Source organism: Scyliorhinus torazame, chromosome 4 (assembly GCF_047496885.1).
Source record: "Scyliorhinus torazame isolate Kashiwa2021f chromosome 4, sScyTor2.1, whole genome shotgun sequence".
NCBI lineage: Eukaryota > Metazoa > Chordata > Chondrichthyes > Carcharhiniformes > Scyliorhinidae > Scyliorhinus > Scyliorhinus torazame.
The window spans coordinates 260,027,287-260,041,649 of NC_092710.1; the positions used below are offsets into that span (position 1 = coordinate 260,027,287).

The window sequence follows — 14,363 nt, forward strand, 5'->3', positions numbered from 1 at the left end:
AAATAATGTCAGAATCCAAACATTTAAATAGTAATTTAAAACTCATCTGTTTGGTTAAGCACAGCAGTAGTATTTTGATATTTTAAGTCTTTGTTTCGTATCCAAAGCACCCAGGTTTTTGCACTGTTACTTTTGGTCAGAGGAATGTGTTGTAGTAAGTCGTTCTACTAGCTTTAATAACATTGAGACATCCATACATTCGTTTTTGTTAATTGTGTGAACATGAGTAGTATGGCATTCCTTATGTTAGATGTGCAATTGCCAACTTTTTTGTTGAATATTGTAATTTGAAGTATTACGCAAGTGCTCGTTGATTAAATTTGATTACGTTTATACTCTGATTCAGCAATGCAATAAGGAAGCTCTTTTAGCAATTACACCAGAATGTAATTTATTTTCATAGCTTTATTAAAGTTCACAGATTATATAATTGTGTGCAGTACATAATTTCCAGGATTGAAGGATAAATAGCATAGCGACTTGTGTTAAATGTTTGAAACTTTTTTTTAAACAGTCAATTCTTTGCAAAGTATAACCATGTTTGATCTTCACCACCTCACTCATTATTTTCAAGGCATCATACCCAATAGTTATATGAAAGGGCAAGAATAATAATGGTCATACTAGAAGCGAGCATTTGGTGGCATGAAAAGCCTCCAGCCGGGTGAGGTTTGTATTATTGGGTTTGCCTTTCTTTGAAAGTGTTTAAGCATGTAGAAATACTGATATTTTGTTTGTATAGTTGCTCAGGATGAAAAACTGGATCAATTTCTGTGACAAATCCAGTAACTTAGGTCTCAGTCAGCTGCCTTTCTCCTGTCTGTTTTTTTTTCCAGAAGTTGAATTTTGAAGATTGAGTGGGTTGAGTAGAATCCATCATAAAGACAAAAAGCGACTTGCATTTATATAGCATCCTATCACTTCTCTCAAACATCTTAAAGCACTTCATTTCAATGAACCACTTTTTGAAGTGCAGTGACTTCTAGGCAAATACAGCATCCTTTTTGTGCACAAGATCCCAGAAACCGCAGTGAATCTGATAGGCCAAATTATTATGCAGTCTGTGGAAGGAATGAGCCTGATGGTTTGAAAACAGTATGCTATTAAAACAAAATATATTCTTTGATTTAAAAGTCATCTTGTATTATTTTCACATATATTTGTTTTTGAATGTGTTAATTTATTTGAGTTGATTTTTCAGCACAATGAAAAGTTAAAAGTAATTTTTTTTTTTATACAACATTTTGGTTGCTGGTAGTATGTTGAATGAATGTTTCCCTGAGTGATTTAGCTGCTGTTCATCAAATTTCTCTGTAGTAAATCTGGTTAAGAACTTTCTCTGTACTTTAAAACATGTTTCTGTGACCGTTAATATTTGCAGCTTTTAATTGAGTTAAAAGGGGACATTTTTAAACTCTTAAATGAGCTTGAATTTCTGTAAATTCATTATACTGTAATAGAAAACTTATTGTTTTTTAATTAACATTTCTTTTTGTGATCTGGACTTTGTGGAAAAGATAGTGCTTTTGTTGTGACACTCTTTCTGTGCATTCTTCCAGTTCTAGATCTCGTTCCAGATCCTACTCTCGATCTCGCAGTAGAGATCGTAACTATTCAAGAGATTATCGGGATTATCGTGGTAACAGAGGAATGAGACGCCCATATGGCTATCGTGGAAGAGGAAGAGGATATTATCAAGGAGGGCCACGATATTATCGAGGAGGCTACAGACTTAACTGGCAGAATCGAAGACAGTCTCGTAGTCCACGACGAGGCCGTTCCAGGTCAAGAACACCAAAACGTAGATCAATATCACAACGTTCCAGGAGTCGATCTCGACAATCGCACCGATCTTCCTCTGCTCGATCGCGTGGCTCATCGTCTTCCCGTTCCTCATCTCGCCACAGTCGATCCCCAGTGACTTCAAAACGACGGAGGTCCTTGGACAAACGTGCAAAGAAAACCGAGGGCACAGTTTCCCAGGATGAACCTGGAAAGATCAAGCCAACGGAAAAAGATTTAAAATGTGAATCTGAATCCACTAAGGTGCACAGTGAGTTTCGTAAAACTCCTCCAATTCGAGGGGAAAGCTGGGCAGGACTTTCAACCTACAATGACAATAGTCCGAGATCTCATCACAGTCTATCTTCACTTCCCAGTCCAACTAGCCTCAGCCCAACACGTTCTGTTCCTTCCCATCACAGTTTGTTGCAGGCTGCGCCACTTCGGCTGAGCTCATCACAGACCAGTCCACCGTCCTCCAGTTTGCAACACAGTCCTGAACAGCATAGCTCCTCTGGGCATAGTGCATCACAATACAGCCCTTCTCAGTGCAGCCCAATACGAAAAAGTCCTATGAAGAAAAGCCCTACAAAGGTTGTTTCAACACAACACAGTATTCCAAGGGAAGAAGCTCGGCTGAAACTGTCTGCATTTTCTGGTGATACTGTGGATCAAGAGCTCCCTAAAGCCAAGTACCTGAAAAGGTAAGTGTATTTCTAAAATAGCTTTCTGGAGGCAATTATTGTCCTCAGCAGTAGTTTAAAAGATTAATAGTACTATTTGAGTAGTTGAATCTTCAATTTTTTTTAGAACAGAGTAACTGCATAAAAATTGCAAAGTGAGTTTGGAATTTGCCAGCCCCACACCCAGAGAGAAAGAATTGGCACTCTCCTCACGGTCCCCCGCTTTGCCAGATGGACTCAAGGGAGAGGGAGGTGGCACCTGAGGCAATATGAAATAAAGGGGTTACAGGAACTGAGATCGTGGAGCATGTATGTGCAAATCATTGATGGTGGGTAGGACAGATTACAAAAAGTGGTTATAAAGATTAGGAATGCGCTGACTAAGTGAGTGGTGGAAGCAGATTCAATTGTGATTTTCAAAAGAATTGAATAAACACCTGGAGAAAGAAAGTTTGCGAGGTTACAAGGAACTAGCAGTAGCTGAGTTGCTCTTGTGCAACTCTAACCCCTCATTTTGTTCTGCCATTGACCTCACTGGAATTCATACTAAACTTGATTTATTAAGTGTTAATATCTGTGGCTGAAATTAATCAAGTTACTTTCAACAAAAATGTATAAGATTGATCATTTGGTTTCAGCCTGTTTGGGAAAAATGAGAGAAGTTGACATGGCACCAAACTGGCAATGGAGAAGTTAAACTGGCTAAAGAATTCCATAAAATCACAGCAAATAAATAAAAAATCAATTCATTTTATAATTTTCCTAAACGCCACTTGTGGATAGAATACATGCTGATAATACTGATTTATAATAATAATATAATTTAGGAACATTCTGTTCTGGCGCTTCCTGTTTCAATAACAATCAAGATTTTCATTAAATTGAATATTCAATTGCAGAAGAGTTTTTTTTGTTGCATTTCACATTGTTTTTAATCCTCTAAATAGGTACACCGAGGATGAGGAGAGTAGGACTTTCGTTTTGGACAGAGGAGATGGAAGAGAGAAAGATCTCGAAAAGGAAAGGGCACTGGAGAAAGATAAGGCTAAGGGGCGGGACTGGGTGGATAAAGCAGGAGTTGATTATGGTAGTTCTAAAGGTGAGTACTTTAGAAAGGAAGCTGAAAAAATGTCATACTTAACTGAGTCCCCAGAAAGGCACAGACAGGGTGTTATGGATGCATTGTCTGATGAATTAGACCATTACAGACCTAAATATCAGTACAGTGTGACCAACCAAGCAGAGAAGGAAAAGGGCTATGGAATGGAGTCTCATTGGGATTTTGACTATGAGGAGAGTAAATATAAAACAAAAATTGTAGTCAAAGGGACAAAAGACCATGATAGGTATGTAGATGAGAGGTCTTACAAATTTAATGTGGCTAGCTTTTCATCTAGTACAGTAAAAGAGAAGCTTAGGGAAGAAGACAAATATGCAGAAAAGAAATATGAAGAAAGAACAGCACCAAAGAAAGAACCTGTCTCTCCTGAGCCAGTAAAAGGTGAAAAGTTCAAAGAGCTCTATGATCCAAGTTCCACATTGCCACAACAAAAGAACACCGATGTCAGAGAAAGGGATAAAACGTCTTTCACAGCGGAAAGTCCCCCCAGAATCAAGCCTCTAGCCACTACATCCTGCCAGCCTGAAGTGAAATTGAAAATGACTGCATCCCAGTTTGAAGATTCTATGCGGTAAGTTGGTGTGCATTTTGTGGTTTTGGTTCTTTGTAGAATATAGCCTTCTGTTGAACTGTTGTCTACGTGCTTTAAAATTTAAAAAACATTTAAAATTAATGTTTGTGATCTTGTACATAAGATTTGCTGCTAAGTCATAATGAGTGCATACAGCTCTCTCTCTCTTTCCCCCCCACCCCCATTAAAAAAAAAAAATCAATTTTCCAGATGAGGTTCCAAAACGCAAGTCAATTTTGTTATAAACAATGGATGCCTGAGAATGATATAAATGAATGCTTCTAATCCGTTGTTAATTTGTTTAATTTTTAAAAAAACTTAAGCTAACTGGGAAAGTACTGAAATATAATCTGTACCACATGATTGCAAAAGAAAGGTGGGTGATCTCTGGATTTGATCTGAATTATTCAATATCTTCTGTCCTCGCCATTCAGTGCTTCTGTATAAACATAAATTGACAGATCTCCCAACAATAATTTTTCTTGCTTGGCGTTTCAAAAATTACCCCCAGGCAATATAAAGCTAATTTGAAATCTACACAGATACAAAATTTAGTCGATTGGGCCCACCATACACCATAATAGCAGGCCCCAATCATGCCTGAACACTTTCTCCCCTCTTTTACTCCCACTCCCCCAAAGCCCTCCACCTCACTTCCTATGTAATCTGCTGGGAGAGGCAGTAGGGCCGAAGGGAAGAAACCGCTCGTAAAATTCCTCTCCGACTGGCTTTGGTGAATCTATTCAGCAGATCACAAGATGTAAATGTTTCTCATAAAGACACTCCTCTATATAATCCGATTTCAGTCAGGAACCCTGAGAGTCAGCAGCGTCAAACTAGCTGGCGGTGTAGTTTTGGAGGCTCTCTCTTAGAAAAGAAGAACTGCCTAATGTACATTCTGTTTCTGCTTGGTCATCCCCAATCTGTTAAATTGTCAATAGGGATGCCATCTTGTCATTGAATTATTTTTGAGATCTTCGGAATGAAATACTACAATTTTCTTTCTTGACTATTATGGGAAAAATACCTTTCATTAAAGCTTTTTGTCCTACACTCAGCACAATAATTGCAAGAATCCCAATATCAAGGGAAACAACAACTCTACACTGCATGAAAAGAGAGTGCTAATTGGTTGGCAAGTGGGACTCTGCTTGGTAGAGGCATTGTCATGGAGCATGCACCAGTTAATGTTATCTGTCAGCTAAATTGTCCTTGGTGTCCAAAAAGGTTAAGTGAGGTTACTGGATTACGGGGATAGGGTGGAGGCGTGGGCTTGAGTAGGGTGCTCTTACCAAGGGCCGGTGCAGACTTGATGGGCCGAATGGCCTCCTTCTGCACTATAAATTCCTATGATTCTATGACGGTTAGCTGCCAAGCATTGTTTGAAAATTCAGTCAACATTGACTGGTACAATCTCTATGGCGATGCTTCTACCAAGCAGAGTCCATAGAATACAATTCCCAAAGAATCCCTGCAGTGCTGAAGGAGGCCATTTGGCCCACCAATTCTGCACCGACCCTCTGAAAGAGCACCCTACCTAGGCCCACTCCACCACCCTAACCCTGTAACCCCCCCCCCATCGCGCACATCTTTGAACACTAAGGGTTAATTTATCATGATCAATCCACCTAACCTGCACATCTTTGGACTGTGGGAGAAAACCAGAGCACCTGGAGGAAACCTACACAGTCACTGGGAGAACGTGCAGACTTCACACAGTCACTTGAGGCTGCAATTGGATCTGGTGGTGAGAGGCAGCAATGGTAGCCACTGCCACCATGCCGCCCAATAAATCTGCACTGCTTTCTCACGGAGTATAAAGTTGTTGCTTCCCCTGACACTGGCATGTTTGTGATTGTCTTGATGTGCAAGACAATGAGCTTCAACAAAATTACTTTGTTCAGTATTAGTCAAGGTCTGTACTACCAAATTACCTTCCTTTGCAAATAAGTCAAGTAAGGCTTTGGAAGGCATCCTAATCCAAGGCAGCCAAGCTCCATTTCAAGTAGATTTATCGCTATGGTTTAAAAGATTCCAGATAGATTAGCATGATGATGTTTTGGACCGAGAAGCCTTGGACTAGCAATCCGAAGGCATGAATTCTATTATGAATTCTATTGGATAATTTAAATTCAGTAAATTAAATAAATCAGGAATAAAAATCTACTGGATGTTGTTCTCCAGCTGGTTTGCAAAAATCGTTTAGGAAAGGAAACCTGCCATCTTTATCCAGTCGGGCCTATATGTGACTCTAGATTGTTAAGTGTCCTTTGAAATGGCCTGTCAAAACCACTACGATGGACTGCACCTGTTAGCGAGTAACTTGCCCTCCAGGACAATTAGGGTGTCCAGTGATGCCCACATTGTGTGGATGAAAAAATAATTCAAGGAGGGAGTGACCGTAAGGGGCTAGAAATAAATGCCCTTCACTGCTTCAATAAATTCACTTCAGAGATTTTCATTGACTTCTAGTACCAGTGGAAACTGACGAGATGGTTCCTACTTTGGATGAATATAACTGCTCTTTTGAACATACATAGAACATACAATGCAGAAGGAGGCCATTCGGCCCATCGAGTCTGCACCGACCCACTTAAACCCTCACTTCCACCCCATCCCTGCAACCCAATAACCCCTCCTAACCTTTTTTTGGTCACTAAAGGCAATTTATCATGGCCAATCCACCTAACCTGCACATCTTTGGACTGTGGGAGGAAACCGGAGCACCTGGAGGAAACCCACGCAGACACTGGGAGAACGTGCAGACTCCGCACAGACCGTGACCCAGCGGGGAATCAAACCTGGGACCCTGGCGCTGTGAAGCCACAGTGCTAACCACTTGTGCTACCGTGCTCCCCCGTGGTGCATTGAATGGAGCTATTTTGTTCTCCGCTTCATGTCACACAGCCTTCTCATAAATTCAGAGCAGTTATTTCTTTGGGACGTTTAGTCTACAAAACTATTCAAAGAATTAGATGTTCTTGTGCTAAAATTTAGATAAGGCCCTAGAAAAACCTGGATTTATGTTACTATTCATTTAGCATTCCTGAAGGATGGGGAGATTCAGACCTATCCAGGAGATTTTGGCCACCTAAATGTTGGACATTGCAATATCAGTACTGTAAATATTTGTGCAAAATGATGGGGGCTGGTTGACAAATGTGGCTTGCAATTAATGTACCTCAAAATATTTTCCCCTTTGTTCTCAGTTGAATCAAATGGCGAAGGAGCAAATTAAGTAATGTTGATACCAAGCTACTCTCATGGTGTTGGAACAAAGAAGGAAAGTTTGCCTGTAATCGGAACCTTTCCAATTCTAAAAAATTAGTTCAATGACCAAAGCTGTTTTCCAATTATGTCTCTTCCCCCATGTTTTATGCCATAATATCTGCTTTTGTGCTTCCTTCATTACAAGAAGTTTTGGCATGGTTCTAGATGGTGAGTAAGACCAACTGACCAAAATGGCTGCAGATGTGACAAAATATTATTTCTTGCACATTGTGTTCCAGACATCTGCTTGGTAATCTGATGCAGGCAAGACACCATCATAGAAGGCCAATGATACAGTGAAATGGTGTGGCTTTTGCTTTCCAGTCTATCATTGGCAATTTAAAAACATTTTTGTTATAATCCTATCAGAAATCTATAACTTTTATAAAGAACTATACATTTTCCAAGATCGAAACAAAGTATTATACAAGATTTCAAATTTTAAGACTTTTGCAGTAATAAACATATTAAAATCAACATAGACTAAATATTCCAGGAAAGATATTCCCTCTTGACCCCTATGCCATGTCTATTTGTTATGCCACACTCTCAGCAGAAATGGAACTTTGTGTTTAGAAATCCCAAGCTCCTCCCAGCTTTCACAGGATTTCTTCTCCCTGGCCTGCCTAGGTAACTCTTCAATTGTCCTTTTGAACAAAGTTTCTTTCACTGAATCGTCTGTACATAATCAATGGATTTCTAATGGCAAAGTACCCTCTGGTGGTTCCTTGGTTTTTGACTTTTTTTTCTTTGGACAGAACTTCTATCCTCACTAGCACTTCACTTGGTGAGTTAATTCAAAAGCAGTTATTTTCTTCTACTTGGCAGAGCAGCACCTGCTTTTGGTCCTTCCCCCAAATCCTCCTATCTATAAGACAGAGAGTAGAGAGTCTGGGCAGCAGTAAGACCAGCTGCTACCTCCTTTTTTCCCCAAGTATTAAAACTTGCACCCCCAAACTATTCTATTTTACCTTGAAGTAAAGGAACATAGGAATTAAGAGCAGGAGTTGGTCATTCAGCCCTTTGAATCTGATCCACTATTCAATAATATGGCTGACTTGATTGTGGTCTCAACTCCACTTTCCTCTCTGCCTCCCATAACCCTTGACTCCATTCTCTATCAAAGATCTATCTAACTCAGTTTTGAATAAATTCAATGATCCAGCTTCCACTGCTTTCTAGGGAAGTGAATTCCACAGATTAACGACTCTGAGAGAAAAAAACTCTCTCTAATCTCCATCCTCAATTTTGTGTTCCCTAGTTCTAGTCTCCCCACAAGAGGAAACATCCTCCAATCCCATCATGACATTGTATGTTTCAATTAGATCACCTTTCATTCTTCTAAATTTCAACCTTTCTTAAGATAAGCCCTTCACCCCAGATATCAGTCAATTGAGCCTTCTCTGAACTGTTTCTAATGCAATTGTATCCCTTTTCAAATGAGACCAAAACTATACATAGTATTCCAGGTGTGGTCTCAATAAGGCATTGTACTGCTGCAGTAAAACTTCCCTATTTCATATTCTATTCCCCTTGCAATAAATGCCAACATTCCATTTGCCTTTCTCATCATACTTGTTGCACCTGCATACTAACATTTCGTGATTCATATACCAAGATGCCCAAATCCCTCTGTACCATGGAGTTGTGCAATCCCTCTTCATTTAAACTGTATTTTCTATTCTTCCTGCAAAGGTGGCAAGTTCACATTTTCCTACATTATACTCCCAACTGCCAAATTTTTGGGCACTCGCTTAACCTCTTTATAACCCCTTTGCAGATTCTTTACCTCATCTTGGCATCTTCCTTACCTGAGTTGGTGTCATCAGTAAATTTAGTACCATACATTCCGTTAGAGACGGTTCAAAACATAACTGACGTATAAAATCCAGGATTTGTAATTTGTTTGTGGGACATGAGCAGCACTGGTAAGGCCAGCATTTATTGCCTATCCCTAGATGCTCTGGAAAATGTGGTGATGCGCCACTGTTGCAGTGCATGTGTTGCAGATACTCTTGAGTGTTGTTCGGTAGGGAGTTCCAGTGTTTTGACCCAGCAACTTTAAAGAATTGACAATATTTTCCAAGTTGCTATCCTTAGAGGAGAATTTGCAGGTGGTGTAGTTCCCATGCACCTACAGTATCTCCACTTCTAGATGGTTGTGGTTACAGGTTTGGAAGATGCTATTGAAGGCACCTTGATGAGTTACTCCTCCACATTTTGTGTATGGTGCATGCTGTAGCCATGGTGAACCAGTGATGGAGTGAATGTTTAAGTTGCTGGATGGCATGCCAGTCAATCAAACTGCTTTGTGCTATATGGTGTTGTGTTTCCTCAATCTTGGAGCTGTACTCATCCAAGCAAATGGGGAGTATTCCATCAAAACTCCTGACTTGTAGGGCGCGATTCTCCGCTCCCAAGCTGGTTGGGAGAATCGCCTGGCGCGCCATTTTTCCCCGCAACGCCGGTCCGACGCCCTCCCGCGATGCACCCAAGCGGCGGGAACGGCCCCGTCGAGTTCTGCGCGGTGCAGGCCGGAGAATCGCCCGGGAAACCCAAAATGGCGATTCTCCGCTACACCCGCTATTCTCCGGCCCAGCTGGGCCGAGCGGCCTGCCCAAAACGACGGCTTCCTGCCGGCGCCATCCACACCTGGTCGCTGCCAGCGGGAACAGCGCAGGAACGCTGTAGGGGGGTTCTTTCACCGGGGGAGGACTCAAAAGGGGTCTGGCCCGCGATCGGTGCCCACCGATCGGCGGGCCGGCCTCTCTGAAGGAGAGCCTCCTTTCCTCCGCGCCCCGCAAGATCCATCCGACATCTTCTTGCGGGGCGGCCTCGGGGAGGACGGCAACCATGTGGGTGACGGCAGTTAGGTGGCGGGCGACTGGGCGCCACTTTTATGCGGCGCCAATGCCCGGCGCGCGCTGACAACGCTGCTTTAGCGACACGCCCCCCCCCGAGTTTCTCACGGCCCCGATCCTAGCCCATTTTCGGGCCCTGAATCGGTCGTGATCGGGGCCGTTTAGCACCGTCATGAACCTCGACGGCATTCACAATGGCGTGGGCACTTAGTCGCGGGAGCGGAGAATCACGCCCATGGTTTGTTGAGACACTGTTGAATCATGAGATGAATCACTTAGCAAAGAATACCCACTCTGAATGGCTCTTGTCGGACTGGATTCTCGGGTCTCGTCCATGGCGGGACCTGTTGTGAATGAGAAGGGAAAATTTGGCGTACCAGCCAAAACTCATTCATTCTCAGCAGCACCGGAAAATCCCAGCCGCGAACGAGGACGGAAGATTTCAGCCACTTTTATGTATTTGTCAGGTTCAGTTAAGATTCTAGTCTTTAGGGATGGATTTCCTATCTTCTGGTGTGGAAGATCTTGTCACATATGCAGGGCTGTTGTTTGACTGCTGATAAGATCTTTTATCTGTAATGACTTAATTGCGCAAGTGGTAATTGCCATAGTATGTTTGTTTAAACTTTGAATATAGGATGAAAGACCAAGCACAAGAATGTAGGATGTTGTAAAATGTAAATTGGGAAGTTGCGGTAAGAAATAGTGAGCATTGCTTTTAAAAACCTGAAGTGTCGGTGGAAGAAAATATTGAAGGATATAATTAATTCTATACAATTGAGGTTCTGTGAAACAAATGTGTTTTAGCCTTGTGTCAACGTAAGGAGCAAGAGTAGATTACCAATATGGATCTTGGGAAGGAACAAAACTTTTGAAATCACAAATTTCAGAAGGAAGGATGACAAGAGACTGTAAAATGGTACTTTTTAAAGGGGCTATAAGAACAAAGATCTGCGTTTTGCTTGCACACATCCTTGAAGATGGCAGAACAAGTTGATGAGGTTTTTTCGAAAAAAGGATACTTGAATTCCATGCCGCAGTTAAAAAATAAAATGAGGAAGTTGTACTAAATCTTTATACATTACTGGTTAGACATCAGCTGACACGTTGTGTCCAAATCTGGGCACCACACTTTGGGAAAGATAATGCCTTGGAGAGAGTGCAGAGTAGATTTACATGGAATGGTACCGGGGTTGGCAAACTTTTGGTTTGTGGAAAGTCGAGAATAGCTGTTCTTAGAGCAGAGAGGACAAGTGGAAGATTTAAATGGTGTTCACTATAATGAAATATGTTGGTAGTAGTGAATTGAAATGAATGGAAATGAAATGAAAATTGCTTATTGTCACGAGTAGACTTCAATGAAGTTACTGTGAAAAGCCCCTAGTCGCCACATTCCGGCGCCTGTTCGGGGAGGCTGGTACGGGAATTGAACCGTGCTGCTGGCCTGCCTTGGTCTGCTTTAAAAGCCAGCGATTTAGCCCTGTGCTAAACAGCCCCTATTTGGGGTGAAATTGCTGCCACTAGCAAGAAGGACAACCGCCAGAGGACATGGATTTAAGCTAATTAGCCAAAGAACTAGAGGGAATGGTGCAAACAGATTCACTGATGGTTTTCAAAAATGAATTGATATGTATTTGAAAAGGATTAATTTGTTGGGCAATAGGGAAATAGCAAAAGGTGTGGGAGTGATTGGCTAGCTCTTTCAAAGAGACAACACTGACTTGATGGTCCCAACGACAACCTGCAGTACTGTTAAATTCTATATAATGAGCAAAAATCAGAACAATATGAAAAAATTCACCAAGAAAGTGAGTTTGGAGGGTTGAGCTGGAATCAGCTGTTGGGCAACAAGCTTTTCTTGTATCCTATTCAGAAGAATGAGGATGTTGCAGAGCTTTCTTTATGCAAGTAATATTCAAGTCCTGAACAACTTAGATTTGACCAAGAGTTAACAGTTCGTATAACAAAATTGGTTTGGCTTAAAAAAACAAAATCTGGTTTCTTTGAAGTAGCTTTAGCGAAAGGTAAAAAGTGGAAGTTCTATTTCAGGTCAGAGGAGAGAGAGAGAGTTTTGAGAGGTGTGAAGTACTAGGTGGAGCGAAAAAAAAAAAAAAGAGGCTTGAATGTAAGTACAATTAACTTTAGGGAAATTTTCTCTTAGTTTCTTGCTGTGTAATATGAAATTAGTCTTATTTACAAATTAATGTGTTGCCTTTCTCAATTTTTGGTTTACATTTGCATGGCATATTCTAATAACTCCCATGTTCTTCTGGCTACCTTTCCTCCTCTGTTCCTCTACTGCTTCACCCAGGATAATGCAGTGTCACAACTTAATTCGCTCCATAAATGCAATTGGAAACAACATTTCTAAAAAATATTCTTGAATGTAAGTGACACCAGTAACTGTCCTTGCTTAGTTGCCCTGGGGCCATTTAAGGAACATCCCCATAGTGTGGCACGAGTCATGCATAACTCCATATCAGATGTGGGATGGCTGGTTCCCATCCTGAAGGGCATTGCTGACCTGAGTGAGATTTCATAGCAATACAGTTTTGTTGATCATAGCCCCTAAACTACTATCTTCTAGAATTCAATTTTGCAACTATGCATGGTGGAATTTGAATTCACAACCTCTGGATTGCTATTCATGTGCCAAATACACAAGTCTGCTGTGTGCCTCTTGTTCTTGAGTAAGGAGGAAAGTACATTGATTGGTATCTTTTCTAAGGACAGTGCACAGCAAAATGATTACAATGCAGTTTATCTTTCTTTTCAGACCCGGAAGCTCTTTGACAACGGAGAGACTGCTTTCCTGTGCTCTTGTCCATTCCAGCAAGAAAGAGTATGGATTCCGCTCTATCTTTGACCACCTTAAGTTGCCTCAGTTTTACAGAAGCTCTTCAGAGTCATTTATTCAGCATATCGTGGCCCTGGTTCATCATGTTAAAGGTACGTTGGTACCTGGATAGATGCATAATTGTAAAAAGCAGGCTAGAATCATATTGATGATTTGTTTGATAGTGTCTCCTGATTTTGAATCAGCCCAAGAGTAATATAACTAGATTTGTGCTGCCAATCATGGCATCTTTTTATTTCTTGGTGTACAGATTTGCAATTATTTTTTGAAAGATGCAAAACAAAGCTTTCAATTTTGATATTGAGAATTGTCCACTTTGTTCTGAAATATTACTGAACCCCCCAAAAATACTGCAATATAGAAATAAAATAATATTTCATTACTTGTATTTGTATTGAGTACAGTGACCTGACGATGGTTGTTAGGATAATATAATAGTAAAATTTACATACCTTATTGCTCAGAGCTTGGGGGTTAACTATGAAAAAAAAAAGAGCACTTTGTATTTTGCTTCTCTTCTCTCATAGTGCTGAATTTTAAAAGAATCCTGTTTCTGTGTTAATTTTCTATTTTTTTTTCTTAAAAATTATTGATTCAAATCAAGCTTGTTTCCATGGATCTGGACATCCTCCTTAACCCCACCCAAATTCCCATTGCTAACTTATAGGGAAATGCAGTACATCTTGGTAGGCTATTCTCTATGGGGGAAGGTGGGTGGGGCAAACTTATGAGTATGTGAACTTCTAGTAGGGGTTCCTGGTTAGTGAAATGAAGAAGGAATCTTAGTTGCCATTTTACCACCTACTCCTTCCTTACCAAGAGTTTTAAGGATAGTTGTAGTACAACTACAGATCGACAAATCCCTTGCCTGTCAAATGTGTACTATTTTAAACTGGTGAATCCTCAGAGAACCTTGAGTATTTAAAGTTTTTGTATGCAAAGTTTAAATAAGTAGTACAGCTGAACAGCATTGACCTAATAATGGAGGCTAAGCACTGTTGGTGTGTCTTTCCATTCTGAATTTTAATTGGCCCGTCAAAAGCTAACTTAAATTGAATACAACCTTTTTGAGGCAGTACTGTTTTATAGCTTTTTATCTGCAAAGAACTAGTCTTAATATTTACGGCATTTAATCATTTATAAATGGGGGGCATAAATCAAATCTGAGGCCTAAAAATCTTGAGATAGTATTGAAGTTTCAATATTGGGTACTTCAGTA

General features: G+C 40.7%; 1 protein-coding gene across 5 annotated transcripts in view; it reads left to right on the plus strand.

Annotated features, from left to right (window-relative positions):
- The window catches only part of LOC140410901 (bcl-2-associated transcription factor 1-like), an 82,390-nt gene that overhangs the window by 32,309 nt on the left and 35,718 nt on the right, over positions 1–14,363 (plus strand). For all 5 annotated transcript variants that reach the window (XM_072499681.1, XM_072499682.1, XM_072499683.1 and 2 more), the window contains 3 exons: positions 1,560–2,486; positions 3,413–4,156; positions 13,064–13,236. In XM_072499681.1, coding sequence (XP_072355782.1) covers positions 1,560–2,486; positions 3,413–4,156; positions 13,064–13,236 — 1,844 coding nt within the window. The remainder of the gene's footprint in view (positions 1–1,559; positions 2,487–3,412; positions 4,157–13,063; positions 13,237–14,363) is intronic.